Source organism: Bos taurus, chromosome 5 (genome assembly GCF_002263795.3).
Source record: "Bos taurus isolate L1 Dominette 01449 registration number 42190680 breed Hereford chromosome 5, ARS-UCD2.0, whole genome shotgun sequence".
Taxonomy (NCBI): Eukaryota; Metazoa; Chordata; class Mammalia; order Artiodactyla; family Bovidae; genus Bos; species Bos taurus.
Window position 1 is genome coordinate 105,407,256 of NC_037332.1, and position 27,655 is coordinate 105,434,910.

Below are 27,655 nucleotides of genomic sequence, written 5' to 3' on the forward strand. Positions count from 1 at the left end.
TTACCTTGGCCATGCCACTTGGGTCAACACACTCAGTATTTTATGCCCAGTGTTTCATGCTCAGACTAGAAAAATTTCTAGGCTTTTCCCTACACACTGCCACAAAACTAGTCTTTCAAAAACACTACCAGATCAAACCTGAACTTCTCAGACTATATTGTTTTTCGTCCTTGTTGTTGTTGTTGTTGCGACTACAGAATGAAATACATCAGGCTCCTCTGTCCTCCTCTATCTCCCAGAGTTTGCTCAAATTCATGCTTACTGAATCAGTGATGCTATCTTCTCCAGCATCACAATTCAAAAGTATCTATTCTTCAGCGCTCAGCCTTCTTTATGGTCCAGCTCTCAGACTATACATTAATATATTTATCTTAAAAAGAAACAAAAACATGTGACTCACTGGTTTAAAATCCCAATGTATGTTCAGTCTGTCTTTGACTGCCTTGGAACATGGCTCTAAAGTGGGCTTCTCCCCTTTACCAGGGTCTGTCAGACAGCGATCATCAGCGTCTCTCTGTGCAATCAGTGGTCCCACATAGAATTCCCCAGTTACGTGATAGTAGACGTTCTGCAAGAGAACAAAGGGGTCTGCCATGGACACTCAGTCAGGGATGCCCTTGACCTCACAGAGGACATAAAGACTGCCTTGGGTCCCTTAGACACCCAGTCACCATGGAGGAATCCTTGAGCATTCCTGGGTAACAAGGAGTCTCCTCTGTTCTCTTCCCCATCCCCAGCTGATTCGAGAAAGAAGACCAGGCATGACAAAAAGACACTAGCCTGCTTCCTTCCACAGGGCTCCAATAGAATCATTTCCTACTGGACGAGGGAGCTAATCTTGGAAAATAGAAGCAACACAACTCAACTTCAGAAGCGGTCATTATAAACCCCAGCTAAGGACTTGTTGTCAGAAAACCTTTCAAATGCTCAATCACTCCCTACCTTGCTCTGTGAACTTGGACAAACTGGTTGTTTTCGTGTCTCTGGTTTTTGTTTTTTTTTTTTTCCCCAATGTTATCTACCCTGCAGACCTCAAAAGGTTCCCATGAGGGCAACATGCAAAGTAACATGAGAGCTGGAAAAAGTCCCCTGGGTGCGTCCTCCACGTGGTCCCCGATCTCTCCTACCCCACGGAGGGGCTTCCATTCAGCTTCTCTCTTCCCTAACCCTCTGTTTCCTTCTCTGTGGAAGAAGCCACAGGGAGCATCACCTGTCCACCTTCCAAGACATACAAGGGGCAGCAAGAGGATGGCAGGGGGCAGGGGAGGAGGAGGAAAGGAAGGGATTGGAGGTTGTTTTCAGTGAAGGTATTACCATAGAGAGTGCAGTCTTTCTAAGCACCCTTCCTGTACCTGAGATGGAATGACCTCTCAGGTGAGCTCGGAAGGGCTGAGTTACAAGCACAAGTTTGGGCTTCTCCTTGACCCACTACCCAGGCCACTCAGCTCCTGTCTCCCCATCACCTAACACCAAGTCCAAACCTGCCAGGGGCCGAGCTACAACGGACTGACCAGGGGGCCGGAGCAGGACGATACCTGGGAATTGTATTGATGGCAGTAATGCATGATGGGGGTGTTGCCTGGAACAGCTCCCTGGTCCAGGCAGACGCGTTCATCCAACGTGTTTTTCATCTGAGGGAGCAAAGCACACAGCAACACGGTTGGAAAGAGCCAGAGAAGGAGGTTCCCCGACCCTCCCAGGGCCCTGCACCTTTGCCAGCACTCCAAGAGTACCCAAAAGGGGCAAGGGTTTGAGATCCTGGCAGCCACTTTCTAAGCACTAGACAAATGCCAAAGCGAAACTCTGCTGTGATGCGCTTCCTGGGAATGAAGCAGGAAAGAGACAGAATAGGCTCCATCTTGAAAGCAGGACTCCATCTTGGGCCAGACTGTGGACTTACATGAGCTATATGCCCAGTGTCTATGGAAACAACATACCAACTGGAAAACCAGACCCCCCGGATGGAAGAGACCCACGGCTTGTACCTAGACTCCCCATTGCCTAAAAAAAATACCCTAATTATCTGTGTAACCAAATAGAATCATAAACTCTATTATGCTTATTGGAGTATGACCACAGGCTTATTGATAATTGTCCACTGTTAGCTACCTAGGCTTAAGGCATACGGATCACGGATTAACTTTGATTGTATCTTTCTTTTCCTTTGTTCAGACTAGTTTCAGGGAATTTGGGGAGGGGGGTTTGGGCACGTACACTTAGGGTATGTAAGGTTTTCACAAAAACTGGTCAGGGTCCTTGGCTAAGAGGAGACTCTGCCTTGGGCCCACAGTGTAATAAACTGCACTCCACTATCTGCATTGTCCTTCTGAGTGAGTTTGTTTCCCAGAACTCGTAGCTACAACAGGAACATCCACTCCTCAGACCGTTATAGCACAGGTAAAGGAAGGGCTCTTATACCCGCATTGAGAGGGGTGAGGCCACACACCCTGGTGGATCGAGGAACTGTGAGGGTCAGAGCAAGGGCTGATGTTTACAAGCTAAGGAACCAGAGACAGAAGGAAGGAAAAGGAGACTGGAGAGTGAGAGAGGAAAGAAAACCAAGAGGGTTGGAGGAGAGAGTTGGGGGTAGGAAGAGAATGGGGGGAATGGGTTTTGAAAACCCTTGTTCGGAAAGTCATGAGACTCAGATCTCTTCATCTTTTACAGGCAAATGTTTAAAACCTGCAATGCAGTTTCATAAAACGTACTCTTCCATAGGCCACAACGCTGCGGACTGGTTTCAGGAGAGGATAAACATTTTTCAGATACCAGTCAAAAGTTTTGCATTTCAGTTTCTTCCGGAGTGCCATTCTGGAAGAAATGTCTCCAAAATCGATTCCAGAGTTCTGCAAAGAAAACATGGAACATGGTTGCACTCTGTAACACCCTGGACTCCACCATGTGGGTGTGCTCAGATGTGTCTGACTCTGTGCAACCCCATGGACTGTAGCCCGCCAGGCTCCTCTGTCTATAGGATTTCCCAGGCAAGAATACTGGAGTGGGTTGCCATTTCCTCCTCCAGGGAATCTTCCTGACCCAGGAATCGAACCTGTGTCTCCTGCATTGGCCGGCAAGTTCTTTACCACTAAGGCATCAGGGAAACAGTGCAGGAGGGAAGCAAGTATTTTCCTGATTCCCTGTAAGATAACCTTTCTCATGTATAGTTTTCCAGGGAAACTGGAAGAAGCTTGACCCCTAGGAATTTCTGCTGGTCTCAGAGGCACTTTCAAGGCTTGCGTATCCAGGTTTCTGTCTCATCAGTAGCAAGCTGATGCAGACTGCTCCTGTTTGAGATGATATGCACATCAATCAGGCACAAAATGGTTCTCATGATGGCCAGGAAAGGCTCCCAAAAGGAGCATGCTGGCCGCAAGACTGGGAGGTTAAAGGAGATGTCCTAGAAGTGGTATCTGTGGGGAATCAAAGTGGAAGGATGCTTGAACCCAGAGCCGCAGCTCAGGGACAGAGACAGCATGTCACATCAGCCTCAGGGACTAAGGCCAACCATGCGACCTTAGCCAAGGAGGCTTTCCTTGTTCACGTGTGTCCAGTAGAATTACACGGCCTTCTACCACCATTCCTCACCCCACCGCCGTGTTCGTTTTCTCTTAAGACAGTGAATCCTTGTCCACTCCTGCCCCACGAGGAATCCCCTGGTATAGATGATGGATGAAGAGCACAGAATCTAGAAGTTTCCTTGGTTTGAATCCCATCTCTGCTCTTAGGACCTTCTTACTTTAACCGGCTTTTCCCCTTCCATTCTCTGTGTGTCCGTCTCTTCATTGATAAACTTAGAATAATAAAAAATAAACCTTATGCCAGAGCTACGTGATGATAGCCACGCGTGCCAGAAACTTAGTCCTGGGACACAAACGCGAATGCCATTGCCCTCACAGGGAGGACGTGACTTCAGGTCTTTAGGGCTGGAGTGGCCCTGTTGCAGAGAGAAGCCAATTCTGACTCCAGGCTGAAACTGCTTCTTTGACTTGCTTTCCCTTGCTCTGGTTGTAATCACACCTGATGGGCTGCCTCAGAGAATCCTGCCCCTCTGCCTGACTCTTAAAGCGCGTCTGTTGAGAAACCTGTCCACCCGTGGATGGCAGGAAGGAAGAAATTAACACACTCCTTGCCTAAGGCTTGCAGTCCTAGGAGATGTTTGCAAGATTAATGGCCTCTTTACTTTGTTTCCTCACCTTCCTCCCCTCCATCTCTGATCTATAAAAGAACGGGACATCCAGACGGCATAAGATGGCTACTTTGAGACATTCCTTTGCCGTCTTCTGGTGAATAAAGTCATATTCCTTGCCTCAACGCCTCATCTCTTGGATTCATTGGCCCATCGTGCTGTGAGCAGCCTAAGCTTGGGCTCTTGTCCCTTCCCATTCCCACCAGGACCACCTCCCTTTCCTCCTCCTCCATCCTTCTCAGCTTCTGTCCCATCCAGGACGAACCTGGAGAGGTATGTTCCAGGCCATGTAGACCATGTCTTTGTACTCGTCCATCCAGATTTCAGCCACTCTCAGGGCGTTCCGCTTCAAGGGAATTCTCAGGTCTAAAGAGTAGGGCTTGTGGTGTCTCTCCAGGTGGGCGACTCGGGAGCAGGGCAAGACTTCAATCTTACCTCCACATTGCCACACCTGCAAGGGAAGGAAAAACAAAATCGCCCGGGCAAGCTGGACACACAGACGTAAGAGCACAGCCTGTTGACGGGGACACCACTCTTCAGAACCACTTTTTAAAGAGTGTAGGGACTTCCCCGGCAGTCCAGTGGTTAAGACTCCACGCTTCCACTGCAGGGGGTGAGGGTTTGATCCCTGGTCGGGGAACTAAGATCCCACATGCCTGGTAACCAAAAATCCAGAACATAAACCAGAAGCAATATTGTAAAAAGTTCAATAAAGACAGAAAATGGTCCACATTAAAAAAAATTTTTTTAATAGAGTGTAAATTCAGTCCTTCTACCTGTCTCTATGAGCCTCCCAACCTATTCATTGAAAAAATAGTGCTCCTCTCCTTATCGCTCAGAAGCTCCAGAATCCCACCAGGTGTAGGCTCTGGCCCACAGGAACTGTGAGATAATCAATGGATCTTGCTTTGAGCCACTAAGTTTGTGATAATTTTGTTACACTGCAATTGATAACTAATACAGGTAATTCTTGACCAAGAGATACCCTGACTTATGATCTAGTCGTTAACATTCTTTCTTCTTATCCTGATGGAAACACACATACTTGTCAGTCCATACATTCTAATATGTGGCTTAAAATATTTAAAAATACTGCCTTTGTCCCAGTAGACGATAGAACTAGTAGATGTAGATTTACTACTTCATCCCTGTAGAAGATACATCTAATGATGAGTGTGTTCTCTTCATGGATGTCCAAGTGAGCTGCATTTTCTGGGAAACACTAGCCTGTTGGGGGCCAGAGTGAGGTACTCTGCCCATGGCAAAGGTCATGAGGAAGGAGGCTCGACATACGCAAAGGTGGGATCGAGCCTCAGGAGTCCCCCTGGAAATCCTTGAGCATCTACCCCCATAACCAGAGCCTGCCTACTTTACTACTTTGTGCTCTCACCTACACCTCTGATTTTATGGGGGGCTGTCTCCCACCACCTCTTTTGGAGAGGGAGTTAACTTAGAGCTCCAGTTAACAATAATTCCTGGGCATGATAGGAGTGTTTCAACCTACAAACTCCTCTGAAGGTTCTCTAGCCTGCCTGATGGGCTTGTCCAGCCACATGTGATTGCTCACAGCCTCCCAACCGTGAGAGGCACGAGATGCTTTAAACCTTCTAAAAACAGGTTCCTTAGAAAAGTTAGAAAACTATTAGTATAAGTATAATGGGCTGATTAGAAATTGTATTGGTGAAGGGTTTTTCATTTGTTGAGCCAATGTTTGTTGCTAAGTCTCCATATCCCCTGCCCTTACACACATTAATGAATATATAGAAGAAATAAGTATTAACCTTTGATATTAATCACGTTAGACCTTAGGCTAAGTAAATTCTTTCCTTAACTAAAACCCATTACACCCTCACCCTATAGGAATGTAACTTTATTTGGGTGGCGTCTGTTTTAAGAATAATCCCCCTTGGAGAAAAAAGTGTTCTGGTTGACTGACCGCTGTCACAAGGAGAGGGTCATAAATTGTCAGCAGGCCCCCCCCCTGGCCAGAAGATGATGTAACACCCCTAAGACCTCTGTATACATTTGTATGAAGCACCTGACTTTAATAAAAGTCAGGACTGCTGTCCCCGCGTGACTTTTGTATAACATCTCAGTGTATAAAAACAGACTCTGGAAAATAAAGAATTGGGATCAGTTCCTCGAAAGACTGGTCTCCCCATGTCTCTCTCTCTCTCTCTCACTCTGGCTGAGTCTCCATCTGGAGCACAGAACCCGCCATGCTTACTAATTATGCCTGGGCTTCTAAGATCCGACCCAGGAGGCCTCAGTGTCTCCTCTCCTTCGGGAGAATGGAAGGACGCCTGCGGCCTACGTAAGTGGTGCAAGCTTCTTGTCTTGAAGTTTTATTGGTCTCCCGCATAAACCAAGCTACTCAGCCTCTTTTCTCCACTGAATTTTCCTACTGAGCTATCCTTATTCTATTACTCTTTATATCTTTGATGAATATTTAAATAGTCGCCTAAGCCGTCTCCCCTTCAAATACCCTGGATCAGCCAGGGCTGGACCCCAGCACTAGCCGGTCCAGTTACTATGCTTAGTCGCTCAGTCATGTCCAGCTCTTGGTGACTCCATGGACTGCAGACCGCCAGGCACCTCTGTCCATGAGGATTCAGGCAAGAATACTGGAGTGGGTTGCCATGCCCTCCTCTAGGGGATCTTCCCGATCCAGCAATTGTGCACAGGTCTCCAGCATTGCAGGATTCTTTACTGTCTGAGCTTCCAGGGAAGCCCTTCCAGCAGCGGTTAGCAACCTACCGCACTCATGTCTGCAAATCCCTGAACATCACAGGTCCAGTGGCTCAGTTAAAACACCTTGGGAGGGGTTATCCTAGACCAACAGCTTTCAGATTTTTCTGTCTCAATTTATTCCCACTTGCCAGATGTCCCCCCACACACCCACCCTCCACCCCCTCACTCTTTCTCTGAAACACACGAAAAGAAACAGGAAGTTTCTGATTATAGTAGCTTACTTTGCATCACAAACCATCCTGACATTTTTCAGGAAGTTAGCCCTCACCACATAGGTATTATGATTATTCCTATTAAGGTAATGGGCCCAACCTTACCAGCTAAGAAATGACAAAGCCAGAAGGATTCTGTGATGCTGTGGCACAGTGCCAGGGATACACAGGGTGCTGAACCAGAGTGGGTGTACTTTCTCTCCCATCAGACCAAAACTCTTCTGTATTTATACACATCCAGGTGCACCATCACTGCTGTGGCCTCTAGGTGTCAGAATAAAACATCACATGCAGCTCTGATGTTCTCCAAGGTCTGTTCCTAGAGAAATGTACATCCTAGCAAATGCTTAGAGGTTTGAAAGGACAAATGGCCACACGCACAAACCACGGAAGCTGAATGCAGGTAAACTGTTTTATCAAGAAAGGGGAAGAATGACTCTTCAGAGGGTGCGGCAACTCACTCTAGTATTCTTGCCTGGAGAATGCCATGGACAAAGGAGCCTGGAATGAGTGGAGTGGGTTGCCATGCTCTCCTCCAGGGGATCTTCCTGACCCAGGGATCAAATCTGCGTCTCTTACATCTCCTGCTTTGGTAGGCAAGTTCTTTATCACTGAGCCACCTGAGAAGCTGTTCTCTTCATACCGATGAGAATACAGATGTGGTGTTGAGTGTATCAGAACAATAAGATGGAGGAGACTTGGTTCCCAACACCCTGCTGGTGGTAATTTAGTCACTAAGTCATGTCCAACTCATGTGACCCCATGGACTGTAGCTAGCCAGGCTCCTCTGTCCTTAGGATTTCCCAGGCAAGAATACTGGAGCGGGTTGCCACTTCCTACTCCAGGGATCTTCCCAACCCAGGGATCAAACCCATGTCTCCTGCGTTGTAGGCGGTCTCCTGGGTTGTAGGTAGATTCTTTACCGCTGGGCCACCAGGGAAGACTGGAACTGTCATCTGAATCCTGGACTGCTCATGTTCAAATTGTTACAGGAATTAATTTATATCTCATTTAAATCTCTGTTATTTTGGCCTCTGTCACAGAAATCAAACAAGGATTCTAATTCTCACACGTTTATAAATCATTTCAAGTTATTTATCACGTTTGACCTGCACTGTCATCCTTAGGAGGGAAATAAACTGGAGCTTCCCTGGTGGCTCATGGGAAACGAATTGCCTGCAATGCAGGAGATGAGGGTTCGATCCCTGGGTCAGGAAGATCTCCTGGAGAAGAAAATGGCAACACATTCCAGGATTCTTGCCTGGGAAAATCCCATGGACAAAAGATCCAGAAGGGCTACAGTCCACTCAAGTGTTTAGTTGCTACAGTCCATGGAGATGCAAAAGAGTTGGACCTGACTTAGGGACTAAACAACAAAACTGGGGAACAGACCATGAAAAAAAATGGACATGAACTCATGTCATCCTGTCAGCTGCTTGACTGTCCACAGGGGGACAGATTGGCTGCCCACACATCTTTATCCTCTGGTCTCTCTGCCCATTCCAGTTTCTGACTGGTCTTGCAGAGAACCACCCACCCCAAAGTTGGTGTATGTCAGGGGATGTTTGGAAAATGCCTGAAGTCCTCAAGAAAATAGGGACACCATCTTCCCAGCAATATCTCCCAGACTATACAGACCTATACCAAGACGCTCCACTCTAGAAGTTCCACAACCTCTCCTTAGTGACCTGGAAACATGAGAATTTGTTCACCTCTTGAGCCAGTGGCATCCATCCTTGTTCCAAGGTTCCAGAGGTCCTCTACCTTACCCTTCTGCTTTGTCCCATAATGAGAATGGAAACATACCTACCCTCAGGCTAAGTTCCACATTCTCTCCTCCATAGGTCAGCATCCCACCATCCAGAGAGCCAATTTCTTCCAAGAAGAGCCTGTTGGCAGCCAGGATGCCCATGATGGAAGGACTTCTGTGGAGCACATGGCGAGAGAGTCACTCACCCTGGACGCAGAACATCAGGATGAAGGTGACAGGTAGCAAGCTCAGTGATGATGTAGCCTTTGGAACTCTCTCTACCAAAGCTTCTTCTTATCCTGAAGGCTTTCCCCAAACCCTCAGACTGAACTAAGTGCATGGAGCCTTCCTGTCTCAGATTATATTGAAATCCATCTTGGTATCCCTACTTCATAGCCTGATAAATGCTTAAAGGGGCTGATATGTTTTCTAAAACGTTATACATTTTGCTTTATTTTGCTTAAAATTCCTTAAATAGCCAAAGTATCTGTGATTTCTTTTCTGGGATCAGCTCTTTTTTTAACTTTTCATTTTGTATTGGGGTATAGCCAATTAACAACATTGTGATAGCTTCCCGTGAACAGTGAAGGGACTCAGCCATACACAGACATGTACCCATTCTCCCCCAAACTCCGCTCCCATCCAGGCTTCCACATAACATCAAGCAGAGTTCCTTGTGCTCTACAATAGGTCCTTGTCGGTTATGAGATCTGCTTATTTTTTTCTCTATATCCTGTCCTTCACCCCAACTCCTCTGCTCCTCTCACCCCACTCCTAAGACTACCACGAAGGACAAACAAAGCCCAGACTATCCATCCCTGACTTCCCCCAGACTAATCAAGTTTCCTGAGCTCATGCAGACTGACCTCACAGGAGCAGTGACATCGTGGAGATCAACCCAGGCTTTCGGCAGTGCATCATAGCGGCACCAGAGTTCCCAGTTAAACCCGTCAACCGCCAGTGCATATTTAATCAGTTCAAAGGTGTCAAAAAGAATGTTGTCAAACACAGGAGATATGATCACGGTGCGGTCTTCCTGAATCCGAGCCAAGATGGGCTCAGCCCTGCAAGAAGGGTGTGTAACAGACCCAGGTGGGATTTGAGGATAATAGTCAAAGTGAGCAGACAAAGCTGCTCCATCTCATCCCCTTGTCCTGACCCTGACCACCTTCTTCACTCAGGCCACACTGGCTAGTAGGCAGAACTCTCCAGAGTCCTGAGAATCTGCAGGTTTGAGAAATAGCTGGGGCTGCTGGCAGCTGACCCCAGTCAAGAGCACATTTGAAACTGGGGTACCCAAGTACCAACCCCAAGCCACTGTGAGAAGTGCTATCAGTATCTGCCTGAATTTGTCTTACTTCTTGAGTCTCCCTGCTTCCAAAATAACATCTCTTTACTATCTGATTCCCCACATTCTTTGAGTAACACAGCTCTTCGTATCATGTAACTTCATGGGAAAACCTTAAGAATTACCAAAAGGTAGTCTCTTCATGCATGGATGTGAGAGTTGGACCATAAAGAAAGCCGAGTGCTGAAGAATTGATGCTTTTGAACTGTGATGCTGGAGAAGACTTTTGAGAGTCCCTTGGACTGCAAGGAGATCAAACCAGGCAATCCTAAAGGAAATCAATTCTGAATACTCATTAGAAGGACTGATGCTGAAGCTGAAGCTCCAATACTTTGGCCACCTGATGTGAAGAACTGACTCATTGGAAAGGACCCTGATGCTGGGAAAGACTGAAGGCAGGAGGAGAAGGGTACAACAGAGGATGAGATGGTTGGATGGCATCACTGACTCAATGGACATGAGTTTCAGCAAGCTCTGGAAGTTGGTGATGGACAGGAAAGCCTGGCATGCTGCAGTCCATGGGGTCACAAAGAGTTGGACATGACTGAGCGACTGAACTGAACGGAGTCTCTTCATTTTACAGATAAAGTAGTTTGTTTGTTAGTTGCTAAGTTGTGTCCGACTCTTTTGCAACCCCATGGACTGTAACCTACAAGGCTCCTCTGTCCTTGGGGATCCAGGCAAGAATACTGGAGTGTGTTGCCATCTCCTACTCCAGGATATCTTCCCAAGCCAGGGACCGAACCTGCATCTCCAGCATTGGCAGGCAGATTCTTTACCGCTGAGCCACCAGGGAAGCCCTAAGTTGTGACTCATTCAAAGTCACAAAATATCTGGCATAGTCAGGGTTTGTATTCAGTTGTCAATACTCCAAGCCTATTGTTTTTTCTCTAGACTACTTCTTGTAGGCAACCAAAGTCCTTGAATAGAAACATCCTGTTTTTGGAGCTTCCCTTTTCTTAAGTTCTGACTTTCCCTACTTCCACAATATCCCATCTCTACTCATTGTATTTACAATTTCTCCTCTCTCCGCTTCCCCACATGGAGCCCCTGGAGCCTTACCACCCAACATTCACTTCAATGTGAGCGTCCAAGATGGCAACCACATCAGCCGTGGCCGCCTCCCTGCCGGTGTTGCGAGCTGCAGCCAGACCTCTTCTCTCCGTGTGTCGTACTATCTTCAGGAGTCCTGGACACTTCTGGTTGTAAAGCTTAATCTTCTCATCCAAGTCTGCCTTTAATTCTCCTGCCAACCAAAGGCACACCTGTAGAAATTCTGAGTGCAATAATCAACACGGTGCAGAAATTTTATACTAGGATACTGTAATGGTTGGACTACCTCCAGCATAGGGTGGGCAGTTCTACAGCCTTGACTGAGAAAATAGTCTTTCCTCTACACCAACTTCTCCTCTGCCTTCCATCCTCAGAATTAATGTTCCCATTCCTAATCTTTCTCTTGAGGTTAAACTGTCTTAGCACAGTAAAACTGCTGTGTTGGGCACTGTTACAGGTACTTTAAGTGTATTGAGAAATTACTATAAGAATGAATGGGATCAGAGAACACCGTAATTTGAAAAGATACATGCACTCCAATGTTCACTGAAGCACTATTTACAATAGCCAGAATGTGCAAGTGACCTAAACGTCCATCAACAGGAATGGATAAAGAAGATGTGGTACATATATACAATGGAATATTACTCAGCCATAAAGAAGAATGAAGTTGTGTCATTTGCAGAGACATGGATGCACCCAGAGACTGTTACACAGAATGAAGTAAGTCAGAAAGAGAAAAATAAATATCATATTAACACATAATGTGGAATCTAGAAAAATGATATAGATGATCTTATTTGCAAAATAGAAATAGAGACACAGATAGAGAACACACATGGACACCGAGGAGAGAAAGTGTGGGTGAGACAGACTGGGAGACTGGGATCGACATATATGCACTATGACACTATGTGTAAAATGGATAACTAGTGAGAACCTGGGGCTTCCCTGGTGGCTCAGACAGTAAAGAATCTGCCTGCAATGCAGCAGACAGGAGTTTGATCCCTGGGTCAGGGAACTCAGTGCTCTGCGGTGACTTACATGGGAATGAAATTCAAAAAAGAGGGGATAGAGCTGATTTATGTTGCTGTACAGTAGAAACCAACACAACACTGTAGAGCAATTATACTCCAATAAAAGTTTTTTTTTAACGAATGGGACACACCTGACCTAACTAACGTAGGGTTGCTGATGGACAGACATTGCAGATACAGCCTGGAGCATCGTCTTCACCGCTAAACTCTCAAGATTTTACGGAGGGCACATAAACAACTGAAATTGTTTCATCTTCTTTTAGATATTCCTATTTGACCTGCTGAGGCTCAACTGGGATGGAATGCCCAGATGAATCTACTTTTCAGCTTCTATCTAATAAGTTTATCCCCCAAATAAAGAAGGCTGAGTGCCAAAGAATTGATGCTTTTGAACAGTGGTGATGGAGAAGACTCTTGAGAGTCCCTTGGACTGCAAGGAGATCAAACCAGTCAACCCTAAAGGAAATCAGTCCTGAATATTTACTGGAGGGACTGATGCTGAGGCTGAAGCTACAATATTTTGGGCACCTGATGTGAAGATCCAACTCATTGGAAAAGACTCTGATGCTAGGAAAGATTGAACACAGGAAAAGAAGGGGATGACAGAGGAAGAGATGGTTGGATGGCATCACCAACTCAATGGACAAAAGTTTGAGCAAGCTCCAGGAGATGGTGATGGACAGGGAAGCCTGGTGTGCTGCAATCCATGGGGTCACAAAGAGTCAGACACAACTGAATGATTGAACAACAATCTCCAAAATATACAAACAAGATTAACTATTCCACACTGTTCACAGTTTCTTCTTCTCTCTCTCCTCTGTTTTAAAAAATATGTCTATGTATTCCTATCATTTTTGAAAAGCTTGGATTAAATCCATTGACCTTTGAAATATTTAACTTGATGCAAATTAAGCTTCATATCTAGAGGGGACAAAGGAAGTGGGTACACCTCTCATGTCAATGTGTAACATTTCAATCTTACTACTATTGATGGTGAGGACAAGGAGAATTATGCTAGCTAACATTTACTAGGGACAAGCCCTGGGCTGAGGACTCTATGTGTGTTAATTCCCAAACAGCCCTGTGAGGAAGCACTATTATTTTACAGATGGCGACACTGGAGACGTGAAGTAACTGAGAGAATCGCCATCACCTAAAGTCACGTGAGCTTCTCCTGTGGCTGATGTGGTAGAGACTTCTGATCATTTTCCTCAATTTAACACACAAAAAAAAGATTTTAACACAATACATAATTCAGTGCAGGCTCAAACTGGCTGCTGTTTCCATGGTTACTGAGAGAGAAGGTGATTGCTGCCCTAATGACACCAGTCAAAGAATGACCAACAGTTCCCTCTGCCATGCCTTCCCAAACAAATTATCCCCTTGGAAGACACAAATGGGTTCCTGACCCAAGTGGGCAGGTTGTGTTATACATAGGGTCTGGAACAGCCTAGAACTTTCTTTGGCTTCAAATAGTTAACGAACATAAGGTATTTAGAATAAATGATGTTAACTGCTATTACTACCTCTTTAATTCTCACTCTAGTCCATGAGATCATGATTATTCTCAACATCCGTGCTTTGCAGATAAGGAAACTAGTGGAGAAGTAAGTCACTCAAGAGATAGAGCTTGTAAGGGAGGAACTGAGATTCCATAAAGTGAAGACTCAAGTGCACTGCCTTCCACTTCCTGTGTCATCTCAGGGGGGACTGGACCAGGTTGGGGGAGAGGGCAGGGCCTGAGCAAGAGACCCAGCCACTGTGGAGAGTCTCAGCACCCAGAGCTCCCTTCTCTCCAGGCTTAAATACCCAGGAAGATTGGGGTTTCCTCCTAGGGGATGATTCTGAATCTCTTCCTGGTATCTGGGGTTTTCCTTTGGACCCGCCTCTCTCCCTGCTGTCTCCCTCATTGTGCATGGGCCCGACTGACTGCAGATTCACCACGTGATTGGAGCACATTGTGTGACCTCTCTTAGTTTCTTCTTCTGTGTGACCAACAGGATCATCCCCTATCTCAACTATGGGAAGATTAATGTGCCCAGCACAGTCAATAAACAGTCCCTCTCTTTTCCCTCCATGAGAAATCCAACTTTCTGTCCTCATGTGTGTGTGTGTGTGTGTGTGTGTGTGTGTGTGTAGGTGTGTGCATGCTCAGTTGTGTCTGACTCTTTGCAACCCTATGGACTGTTATCCCCCAGGCTCCTCTGTCCATGGGATTCTCCAGGCAAGAATACTGGAGTGGGTTGCCATGCCCTCCTCCAGGGGAACTTCCTGACTCAGGGATAGAACCTGCATCTCCTGCATGGGCATCTCCTGCATCTCCTGAGTGGGCAGGCAGATTCTTTACCACAGTGCCACCTGGGAAGCTAAGCTAAAACCCCTTTATCCTAGCACAATCCATATACAGTCATTTTTTATACTATTGCTTGATCAAGTTGCTCACCAAGTGAGCTAAAATCATCCACTAAGATGATCTCCTTCAACAGTCGAGGGGGGGTCCTCTGGATGATGCTGGTGATGGCTCGCTGGATGACAGACAGAGCTTCATCCATGAATATGAGGATGACGCTGAGAGATGGGAGCTGTGAAGGATACTGCTTCCAATGGCACCTGTAAGAGACCTTTTATAATAACCATATCACTCTTTTAATTACTTAAACATTGTTCTCTGAAGTCCCCCTTCACTATATAGGATGTTATAATAATTCAATCAGTTCACCAGCTCTCAAACTTGTTAGGAAGGGAAACTGTCAGTTGCTTATCACAGTAGAAAGATTTTGCATTTGTTTGTCCAAAGTTCTCCTGTTGTGGGGATAAACTTCATTTCTTTTTGATTAATCATCAGTAGACATTTCCCCTTGAACAGTCAACCTGCCCCACAAAGAATTCCCGTTCCTTCCCCTGCCCCAAACTAGCTTCTTTGCCAGAAGTCCTCTTTCTGCCTCCCTTTCCCATGTTCTCAGACCTCCCATCATTTGGACACATGCCTCAACCTCACCACTATAGAGAGGTGGCAAACTGTCCGAAGAAGTGTGCTTGACACACGTTTTATTTTTTATTTTTATTTTTTTTGTGTGTGTGTGTAATAAAGTTTTAATGTCAGAGCTTACATTTAGTAAATGCTTACCATATGTGAGGCACTGGCTTACTTTTTTTTTTAACATCCTCATCAAGATATATTTCACACACAATAAAAGTCACCCATTTAAAACTGCACAATGCATTGTTTTTTAATAATATTCACAGAGTTGGGCAACCATCACCACCATCTAATTTTGAGACAGTTTCATCATGCTAGAAAGAAACCCCATATCCACTAGCAGTATTTCTTCATTTCTCCCCAGTCCCATTCCCCCTCAGCCATAGGCAATGATTAATCTACTTTTTATCTCTATAGAATTGCCCATTCTGGACTTTCTGTATAAATGGAAACATACAATATGTGGTCTTTTGTGTTCACCTAGAATAATGTTTTCAAAGTTCATCAATGTTGTACCACATGTCAGCACTTCATTTCTTTCTATTGTCAAATAATATTACATTGCATGGATATGTCACATATTTATCTGTTCATCCAATATCGGACATTTAGCATGCTTCTACTTTTTGGCTGTTATAAAATGCCACTATGAAAATTCTTGAATGAGTGTTTATGTTGGCATGTTTTTATTTTACTTATACACACACTTAACCCTAGGTGAAGATCCTTGGAGAAGGATCCTCTTGAGAGTCCCTTGGACTGCAAGGAGATCAAATCAGTCAATCCTGAAGGAAATCAACCCTGAATATTCATTGGAAGGACTGATGCTGAAGCTGAAGCTCCCAATACTTTGGCCACCTGATGTGAAGAGCTGACTCATTAGAGAAGACCGTGATGATGCTGGGAAAGACTGAAGGCAGGAGGAGAAGGGGACAACAGAGGATGAGATGGTTGGATGGCATCACCGACTCAATGGGCGAGTTTGAGCAAGCTCCAGGAGTCGGTGAAGGACAGGGAAGCCTGGCAAGCTGCAGTCTATGGGGTCGCAAAGAGTTGGACGAGACTGAGTGACTGAAGTGAACAGAACTGAAGAGTGAAAGTGTTAAGTCAAGTGGTAACTCTATATTGAACAATTTGATGAACTACTATACTGTTTTCTAAAGTGGCTGCACCATTTTACATTCCCACCAATAATAAATGATGCCTTCAATTTTTCTCCATGTTCTGGACAATATTTGCATTATCTGTCATTGGGACGATAGCCTTCCAAGAGTATGAAGTATTGTCTTACCATCGCTTTGATTTCCATTTCCCTAATAACCAACGGTGTGAACATAACTAATGGGGTAAACTCAGACATGACTCAGTGACTAGCACTTTCAATTTTCACTTCATGGCTGATTCACTTTGCCTAGAGCAAAACACAACATTGTAGACAACTGTACTCCAATAAAATTTTTTTTAAGAATTAGAACACATTTCCTCTGATTACAGAACTGTCAAAAAAACAAATTCTTGGAAGGCAAAAAGGAACATTATAAGGCTTTGAGAAATCAGGAAACAGAACATAAAAGTAAAACATAAATAAACACAAGTTGGAAAAAAAATTAAAAAGAGGAATTTCATAGTCTAAGCTTTTCTCCCCAAATCAGTTCCTCCTTTTTCTTGCCACTCCAACATAGATGAAATGCAGAGTAATTGAGATTGACTCTGGAGACACATCAAGGGACTCCAAAAGGCCATGCAAGGAATTTCAAGTAACACTGAAAAGCATACAGAAGTCTGCAAGAAGGATCTCTCCTTTCTCCTTGTTTCCTAGCACCTGACTGGCATGTGTGGACCAGTTCTGTCCAGTAGAACTGGTCCAGTTCTGACCAGTTCCTACCATGATATAGATGTTCTGTATATGCTGTTCATTCTGATCTACACTAGCCACGTGTGGCTAGTAAGCATTATAACAAGGCTGTGTAAACTAAAAAAACCTGCTTTTTAATTTAATCCAATTTTAATTAATTTAAATAGCCACATGTGACTGACGCTACCATATTGGATAGTGCAGTAAAATATACTAAAAAATATTCATTGGTTGGTTAACAGCTGGAAGAATTAATCTTTAGCAAATACTTCCAGTATAGAATTACAATTGCCCCTCACTTAGTGGGCTTCCCTGGTGGTAAAGAATCCACCAGTCAAACAGGAGAGGCAAGGGATGTGAGTTTAATCCCTGGGTCAGAAAGATCCCCTGGAGGAGGAAATGACAACCTACTCCAGTATTCTTGCCTGGAGAATCCCATGGACAGAGGGGCCTGGCAGGCTGCAGTCCATGGGGTCGCAGAGAGGCAGATACAGCTCTGCACACCCACATGTGCTCACTCACCCTTAGCAACAGGAGGATACAAAGAGAGAAATATATAACGTGAGCAATTTCTAGATGTTAGAGCTGTAAGTGTGTGCGAAGTCGCTTAAGTCATGTCTGACTCTTTGCTACCCTATGGACTATAGCCCACCAGGCTCCTCTGTCTATGAAATTCTCCAGGAAAGAATACTGGAGTGGGTTGCCATGCCCTTCTCCAGGGGACCTTCCTGACCTAGGGATCAAACCCATGTCTCTTATGTCTCCTGCACTGGCAGGCAGGTTCTTTACCACTATTACCACAGCCAGATCCCAGATGTTAGAACTAGAAAGATAAGTTGTATGCAAATCACAATTTTGCCAGAAACCGCTGTTGTGGAAAGTAAATAAACTGATATGCACCCATGCAACAATTGCCAAACATCTTCTTATTGATACATCGGGATTTCCTGAGGCAAGTTAGGTGCGCAGCAAGGCCAGATTCCTGGGTGTGTGACTTGTGCAAGCACACAGGTCCTGACACTTGTGAATTAACTCGATAATTTGCTGTCACCATCTTGAAATATTTTTAAGTAATTTTTAAATAACAAGCCCCACGTTTTTATTTTGTACCGGGCCCTGCAAGTTTTCTAACTAAACTGGTCATGGCATTTTTCTGAACTCCCTATTAAAGATTAACTATTGAAGGCCTGCCTTTCCATGAGTTTGTTTATTGGAACTTAATATGTACTTAGGGCTTCCCAGGTGGCTCAGTGGTACAGAATCTGCCTGCCAATGCATGAGACACAGGAGATATGGGTTTGATCCTAGGTCAGGAAGATCCCCTGGAAGAGGAAATGGCAACCCACTCCAGTATTCTTGCCTGGAGAATCCTATGGACAGAGGAGCTTGGCGGGCTACAGTCCATGGACTTGAAAAGAGTTGGACACGAAAGAAGCAACTGAGCATGCAGGATCTACTTAAAACTCAATAAAGTTTATTGATTCCCCTGAATGGCCTTTCTCTGGTCTCTGAAAGTTAAAGGGAGGATGTGACCACTTGGAGAATGCCAGGGCTGGCATGTTTCTGGTATCAGACAACCATCCAAAAACTGGGGAAACCAGTAGTGACCACCACTTTGCATCTTGCTGCTGGGCTGCCGTCTATGGGTTTGCACAGAGTCAGACACAACCGAAATGACTTAGCAGCAGCAGTAGCAGACATAGAAGGTCCGTCCTCATATTATCTTATAATTTATGTGATGGCTCTGAATCACTAAATTACTTCTTCCTCAGAGAAAATCCAAGGAGGACTTTCTTGGTGATCCAGTGGATAGAAATCCATCTGCCAGTGCAGGGGACACAGGTCTGATCCCTGATGGGGGAAGATTCTATATGCCGCAGAGCAATTAAGCCCATGTGCCACAGCTACTGAGCCAGTGCTCTACAGCCTGTGCTCTGCAACAAGAGAAGCCTTCGCAATGAGAAACCCACGCACCTCAACAAAGAATAGTCCCAGCTGGTCACAACTAGAGAAAGCCCTCATGCAGCAGTGAGGACCCAGCACAGTCAAAAATAAATAGTAAATAAAATAAAATTTTAAAAGTCCAGGGAGTGGTCTTCCTATAGTTCTCCAAGTGTGGTGGTTTCCAGGATGCCTTAGTTCTGGAATCCATCCATCGGAGCCACATGGATTTTTTTTTTTATGGTCAGCAGGAAGGAAGAGCACTCATTTGATTTGTAAGCAGCAGACATGACTCATGTTATTCAAGAATAGAAGGGTACTTGAATCAGACACAGTTTGCTTCCACACTAATACTTTCTAACAAGCAGTTTCATGACTTAATCTCTACAGAATTCAACCTTAATGCTCCACAAGTGCGTCAGTTACCCACTGATCTCAGCATATTATCCACACACCTAAAGACTTAAATGATGAATTTGAGGCAGGTTCCAAGGAAAGTAGGAGAAATGCAGAGATGCACACCCAGACACACCTTAGTCCAAATACCGAAAGCCAAAGATAAAATATTGACAGTAGTCAGAGAAAAATGACTCACCACATACAAGGAGACGCTCAACAATATTAAGAGTTGACATCTCATCAAATACAAGAAAAATAGAAGGTAGTGGGACAACATACTGAAATTGTCCAAAGAAAAAAGACTGTCAACAAAGCATCTTACATCTTTCAAATGTGAAGAGGAAATAAAAGCAAGTGAACATTGAGAGAATTTGTTGGAAGTAGTCTACCAACAAATTCTCTCAATGTTTACTTGCTTTTATTTCCTCTTTAAGGCACTGGCACCCCACTCCAGTACTCTTACCTGGAAAATCCCATGGATGGAGGAGCCCGGTAGGCTGCAGTCCATGGGGTCGCTAAGAGTCAGACACGACTGAGCGACTTCACTTTCACTTTTCACTTTCATGCATTGGAGAAGGAAATGGCAACCCACTCCAGTGTTCTTGCCTGGAGAATCCCAGGGATGGGGGATCCTGGTAGGCTGCTGTCTATGGGGTCGCAAAGAGTCGGACACGACTGAAGCGACTTAGCAACAGCAGCAGCAGCAGCAGACTACTTTAAAAGAAATACAAGTTTTTTTTATATATACTTTTTTTTATTATTTTAACATTTTTTAACTTTCTATTTTACATTGGAGTGTAGTTGATTAACAATTTTGTGATAACTTCACGTATACAGTAAAGTGACTCAGTTATCTCTTATTTTTCAAATTATTTTCCCATTTAGATTGTTACATAATATTGAGCAGAATTCCCTGTGCTATACAGTAGGACCTTGCTGGTTACCTATGTTAAATATAGTAGCACATACATGTTAAGACCAAACTTCCTAACTATCTCTTCCTCTTTCCTTCCCATCTGGTAACCCTAAGTCCATTCTCTAAGTCTGTGGGTCTTTTTAGGCTAAAAGCAAATGATTTGGGGCCATAATGCAAATACACACACATACACACACAGGCAAAAACAAAGAGCACCAGTAAAGGTAACTGTGTAATCAGAAAAGACAGTATATTTCTTCTCTTAACTAATTTTAAAAGCAATTGTATTTTTAAAGTGTATGTAATTGTATTATTGGGACTATAACATATAGCAATTTAATATACTTGACAAAACAGCACAAAAGAAATGGATGGGAGAAAAACTGTATTGAAGTGAGGAAATAACACCAGATGGTAAATTGAATCTACAGGAATAAGTGCAGAGAATCAGACATGGTAAATAAGATAAATATAACACACTGTAAATTTATACTTCCTCTCCTTTTTTCTCATCTTCTTTAATAGACATAAAATTATGTAATGTAATTATAATAGTATATTTTGGAGTTTGTGCCATACAATTTGAAATATGTATGAAAATAATAGGAAAAAAGGAGGAAGAGGGAATAGAGCTATAAACATAATCTTCCTATATCTCACTCAAATTAGTCTAAATAGACTCTGATAAGTTAAGATGCATGTGACAAGCCCTAGAACAACCATTAAGAAAACAACTATAAAAATATACTGAAAAATTATTTAAAGAATTATACTGTTACATTAGAAAATAGCCACTTAATGTAAAAAACAAGCAGTAATGGAGGAACAAAGGGAAAACATGAGAGACATTAGAAAACAAAAATGGAATGCCAGACGTAAATCTGACTATGTCAATAAAACAATGATTGTGGGTGAATTAAGCAATCCAGTCAAAAGGTAAATATTGTCCGATTGCATTTTTTAAAAAAGGTCCAACTGTATGTTGTCTTTAGGAAACATTTTAGATCAAAAGATACAAGTAGGTTGAAAGTAAAGGATATATCAGCAAGCAGCAACCATAAAAAGTTAAAGAGGTTATACTAATATCAGACAAAATAGATGATAAAATAAAGACATTGCTAGTTATAAAGGGAGAGACTTTGTAACCATAAAAGGATATAACCATCAGGAAGATATGCCAATTTTAAACATATATTCCCAGCAACAGAGTGCTGAAATGAACGAAACAAAATCTGACAGACTGAAGGGAGTAACAGACCAATCAGCATCAATCCCTGGCGATTTCAATACCCTACTTTCAAGGAGAGTAGAAAGGAGAGTGTTAGTCACTCAGTCGTGGCCAACTCTTTTCAAGCCCATGAACTGCAGCCTGCCAGGCTCCTCTGTCCATGCGATTCTCCAGGCAAGAATCCTGGACTGGGTTGCCATTTGCTTCTCCAGGGGATCTTCCAGACCCAGGGATCAGACCAGGTCTCCGGCATTGCAGGCAGATTCTTTACTGTCTGAGCCACCAGGGAAGCCCCATAGAACAACTAAACACAAGATCAACAAGGAGGGCTTTCCTGGTAGTCCAGTGGTTAGGAATCCACCTTGCAATGCAAGGGACACCAGTTCAATCCCTATTCCAGGAAGACCTCACATGCCTCAGAGCAATGAAGTACGTGCCACAACTACTGAAACCAGCACTCGAGAACTCATAAGCTGAAACTATTGAACCCACGTGCTGCAACTGCTGAAGCCCATGTGCCTGGAACCTGTGCTCCACAGCAAGGGAAGCCACCGCAAGGAGAATCCCGAACACGAGGAAGAGCAGACCCCGCTCACTGCAACTAGAGAAAGCCTGCGTGCAAAAACAAAGACCCACCACAGCCAAAAAAATAAAATACAGAAATGTCTTTAAAAAAAAAAAGGACAAACAAGGAAATGTAAGACTTAAACAACATTGCAACCAATGAGAGAGACCTAGTGGTGTCCGTAAGAACAGTCCACACAACAACAGCAGGTTGCTTTCAACTGTACATGCAACGTTCTCCAGGAGGGGCTGTGTGCTAGAGCATAAAATAACCCTCAATAAATTTTAAAAGACTAAGTTCATACGAAGTGTGATTCTCTGATCACAGCAAAGTGGCACGAGAGATGAAAACAGAAAGATATTAGAAATTCACAAATCGGTGGAAATTAAAGAACACATTCTTAAATAGTCATTGGGTCAAAGAAAAAAGTTACAAGTAAAATTAGGAAATAGGAAATACTATACACAACTATCCACCCACAAATTTAAAAACTTAGGTGAAATTGGCAAATTCCTATTAAAAAACACTTGCAACTCAATAATGAAAAGACAAATGCCTTCTTAAAAGTAGAAAGTGTGTAAATAGACATTTCTCCAAAGAAAGTATACAAATGGCCTGTATACACATGAAAAATGTTCAGCATGATTAGACACCAGGGAAATTTAAATCAAAACTATATTTGTATACCACTTGGCTTCCCTTGTGGCGCAGCTGGTAAAGAATCCGCCTGCAATGCAGGAGACCTGGGTTTGATTCCTGGGTTGGGAAAATCCCCTGGAAAGGGGCAAGGCAGGAAGCAACAGTTAGAACTGGACATGGAACAACAGACTGGTTCCAAACAGGAAAAGGAGTACGTCAAGGCTGTGTATTGTCACCCTGCTTATTTAACTTCTATGCAGAGTACATCATGAGAAACGCTGGGCTGGAAGAAGCACAAGCTGGAATCAAGATTGCTGGGAGAAATATCAATAACCTCAGATATGCAGATAACACCACCCTTATGGCAGAAAGTGAAGAGGAACTAAAAGCCTCTTGATGAAAGTGGAAGTGGAGAGTGAAAAAATTGGCTTAAAGCTCAACATTCAGAAAACTAAGATTATGGCATCCGGTCCCACCACTTCATGGGAAATAGATGGGGAAACAGTGGAAACAGTGTCAGACTTTATTTGGGGGGGCTCCAAAATCACTGCAGATGGTGACTGCAGCCATGAAATTAAAAGATGCTTACTCCTTAGAAGGAAAGTTATAACCAACCTAGATAGCATATTCAAAAGCAGAGACATTACTTTGCCAACAAAGGTTTGTCTAGTCAAGGCTATGGTTTTTCCTGTGGTCATGTATGGATGTGAGAGTTGGAATGTGAAGAAAGCTGAGTGCCGAAGAGTTGATGCTTTTGAACTGTGGTGTTGGAGAAGACTCTTGAGAGTCCCTTGGACTGCAAGGAGATCCAACCAGTCCATTGTGAAGGAGATCAGCCCTGGGATTTCTTTGGAAGGAATGATGCTAAAGCTGAAACTCCAGTACTTTGGCCACCTCATGCAAAGAGTTGACTCATTGGAAAAGACTCTGATGCTGGGAGGGATTGGGGGCAGGAGGAGAAGGGGACGACAGAGGATGAGATGGCTGGATGGCATCACTGACTTGATGGACATGAGTCTGGGTGAACCCTGGGAGTTGGTGATGGACAGGGAGGCCTGGCGTGCTGTGATTCATGGGGTGGCAAAGAGTCAGACACGACTGAGTGACTTGTGCTTTGCGCTTTCACACTCACTAGGATGGCTATGATCAAAAACAAAACAAACCTTGATAAGTATGTTAAAAAAAATCAAAACTCTCATATGCTGCTAGAGGGAATAGAAAATGATGCAGCCACTTTGGAAAACAGTCTGGCAGTTCCTTGGAAGTTTAAATATAGAGTCATCATATGGTCCAGCAATTCTACTCCTAGGGTATAACCAAGAAAAATGAAGACATATGTCCACACAAGAACTTGTACATAAATGTTCAAGCCAAAATTATTCATAGTAGTCAAAAAGCGGAAATAATCCAAATGTCCCATCAGCTGGTAAACAGATAGAGAAGAGGTGGTATACAACTGGACAATGAAATTTTATTTTACCATAAAAGGAACAATACTGACAAATAAAGTAGTGATGAATGCTATAACATGAATGACACTTGAAAACATTATGCTACATACAGAAGACTCCATGTTATACGATTCCATTTATACAGAATGTCCAGAAGAGGCAAGTCCATGGGGACAAAAAGCAGATTAGTGGTTTCCTAAGGATGAGGAAGTTGTAGGCAGATGGGGAGGGCCTGTTAGGATGGGTAGGTTTTCTTTCGGAAGAGGTGAAAATGTTTTGAAATTGATAATGGTGATGAATAAACTAAAAATCATTAAATCATACACTTTAGTAAATTGTATGGTATGTGAATTTATCTTCAAAAACTGTTATTCTTAAAATTTATTAAGGAGGCAGAAAAAACTTACTAAGGAGAGGCAGAATGAAAAAAAAAATAGGAAGGGAAAACAGAAGGAGAGAGGAAAGTTTCTTTAAGTGAAAGTTAATAAGACCCTGGTGGTCCCGTGGCTAAGACTCTGTGCATCTAATGCGGGGCCCCGGGGTTTGATCCCTGGTCAGGGAACTAGTTCCCACGTGTTGCAACTAAAGGTCCTGCATGCCACAAGGAAAACTCAGCAGAGCCAAATAAATAAATATTTGTTTAAATAAATAAAGACGGGTCCAAGCAGAGACTTGGAGAGAAACATCAGGGAGACGAGTAGCACTGTTAACTTCCTTCAACTTGCCCAAGTTTCTCTCTCTCAGTCTCGGTTTCTTCATCTGTAAAATTATGAGTTAGACCCATCCTATCAGAATTCTCAAGGATCTGTGTGTCTCTGATACCTCTGCTCAGCTCTGAGGGGCTGTAAATACTTAAATCAGTCAGTTATCGTCTCAGAGCTGCCATTATAAAATGGATTAAAGTCAAGAATTCTGCTCTGTCAGTCTTCCAGAACTTTCTACACCCCGACCCACTTCCTCACGAATTTCTTACTCTCCCTCCCTTCTTTTCAACCCTTGACTTCTGCTGCTCTCAAAATGTTAGTCACTCAGTTGCATCCTACTCTTTGCGACCCCCATGGATAGTAACCCACCAGGCTCCTCTGTCCATGGAATTCTCCAGGCAAGAGTAGTGGAGTGGATAGCCATTCCCTTTACCAGGGGATCTTCCCAACCCATGGATTGAACCTGGGTCTCCTGCATCACAGGCAGATTCTTTACCATCTAAGCCACTTCCCACAGCTTGTCTTCAAGCTACATTGAGGTCCCTAGGAAGCCTGCCTTGGTCCATCTTACCTGGAATCGCGAGTGTCCGGGAGGGTACGATCCAGGGGCAACCGGTCACTGAGGTACACGTTATAGCCAAACTTCTGGAAGAGGTCCTCAGCCTTTTTCTGCTGAGCCTCAGAAAGGTCCCTACCCCACTTCTTGAAAAGTTCTGAGTCTGGGAAGAGAACCTTGTGGGGATTTTCCTTGAAGAAGCCACCCTCCTTGGCGTGAGCTCTATCTGGAAAAGGATAGAGCTTTTCGTCTTTCACCATTGCCAGCGTGCAAATCCCATCTTCTGATTGTTTTGTAGCCAGCTTCATAGTTTGTTCTGCAAATGAAGGGCAGGGGAGAAAGCATCTCAGCCAGGTGTTAGCTACCCGGGCGTTACTTTCTCATCCCCATTTCCTTGAAATGTTTTTCTTCCCAGATTTTTAGGAGGGTGCAACAGAAAAAGTGTGCAAGAAGTTGTAGACATTGGCAAGAGAAGACCTGGAGAGATGGTATCATTATGGAGAAGTTGAATGAGCTTGCTCCAGGGTCCTGAGGTTGTGGTCAGGGCTAGATAGTGTGCATTTGTCATTTTCGAGGGGAGCAGTTTGGGACGATGACAAAGCCCAGAGCACACTGTGAAAGTGTGAGGCAGGAGGCAGGTAAAGGACTTTACAGAGGGGGAGGCTAAGGGATTGGATCGGTTAACCACAGGGTGCTGCAGGGGCCCAGGTGACAGCAGGACTTGGGTCAGATGGAGACTGTGAATGGATGGCTGTGGCAAGGCCTGTAAGGAGGGAGAGAGTGTGTTGAGATTGGCAGGGAAGTGTCAGCTGAGGAAAGAGGACAGTCAGGCTTTCGTGATAAGTAAAGGGCTGTTCCAACAGTCTTCTGACTCCTTCCTTCAATGGAACAGAAGGACGTTTGGGATCACCCTAGATGGTGGAATACAAAGAGCCCGAGATCACCCTCTCTCTCTCGAGCACACCAACATCACTACCATCCGCAGAGCAACCACGGGTGACAAAGACCAGAAAAGATCTTCCACAGCTAAAGGCATCAAAAAACTGGACAGACCTCCCTGGTGGTCCAGGGGACCTGGAATCGATCTGTGGTCAGGAAACTAGATCCCACGTACTGCAACTAAGACCCAGCACACCCAAAGAAAGAAATTGGAGGACCCCAAACTGGAGAATGATTATATTGCCGAGGTTCTCCTCCAGGAGTGAGAGTTCTGAGCTGCATGTAGGGTTTCCCAGCCCAGGGGTCCCACACCAGGAAAATGAGCCCCAATAGCATTTGGCTTTGAAGACCAGAAAGGCTTAATTTTGAAGTCCCAAAGGGCCGGGAGAAATAGAGATTTCACTTTTAAAGGACACACACACAAAATCTCATGCACACCAGGACCCAGAGCAAAAGCAGTCATTTAATAGGAGCCTGGGCAGACCTACCCATTGGTCTTAGAGAGTTTCCTGGGGGTGGGGGTGCTGTCACTTTGGGGACAGAGACACTGGCAGGAGCCATACTTGGGAACTTTCGATTGAATGAAAGCTAGAGTTGACTGATTAGTATTTCCCAAGTCCTACATTGACTATGATACTCCTCAGCATTCAGCCCCAAAATGTTAATCAAGGTGATAGGGACAGAGTAAAGGGACCGAAGAAGGTGATTAAATGGTTAATCCCACTAGCGGGGTGTAAGTAGAAAAAAAATATGGGAGACCTCTGTAAGTTAATGGTCACTTAAGAAAGCAGGTTTGCTTAACCACAGAAGCAAGCAGGCTTCCTTAGCCACAAACCCAAGCAAAAGAAGCATGAGACATGCCCCCAGATGATAAAACAGTGGCATGAGCCCCACATCCTGCCCAGTGAGCTCAACAAGTTAATGATCCTTAGGACGTGCTCTCTCCACACATCGAAACAACAGTTTATGGAAAGGTGACATTTCAAAGTGAAAGGCACTCACTGTGCTGAGACCTGGAATAATTTTCCCATAGTGCCATGACAGTCCTGGCTTGACCATGGAGGGACAAGAAAACTCTGCTACCCAACCTGGAGAAGGGGCTGATGATGGAAACATGACATCTACTCAAGAATGAGGAAGAAGGT

General features: G+C 44.2%; 1 protein-coding gene across 1 annotated transcript in view; it reads right to left on the reverse strand.

Moving 5' to 3' along the window:
• The window catches only part of GALNT8 (polypeptide N-acetylgalactosaminyltransferase 8), a 40,689-nt gene that overhangs the window by 6,333 nt on the left and 6,701 nt on the right, over positions 1-27,655 (reverse strand). The window contains exons 2-10 of the mRNA XM_002687898.6: positions 25,587-25,887; positions 14,781-14,947; positions 11,310-11,493; positions 9,766-9,963; positions 8,960-9,074; positions 4,452-4,637; positions 2,709-2,846; positions 1,536-1,631; positions 401-568 (exon numbers count right to left, since the gene is read on the reverse strand). Of these exons, the coding sequence (XP_002687944.1) occupies positions 401-568; positions 1,536-1,631; positions 2,709-2,846; positions 4,452-4,637; positions 8,960-9,074; positions 9,766-9,963; positions 11,310-11,493; positions 14,781-14,947; positions 25,587-25,887 (1,553 nt within the window). The remainder of the gene's footprint in view (positions 1-400; positions 569-1,535; positions 1,632-2,708; positions 2,847-4,451; positions 4,638-8,959; positions 9,075-9,765; positions 9,964-11,309; positions 11,494-14,780; positions 14,948-25,586; positions 25,888-27,655) is intronic.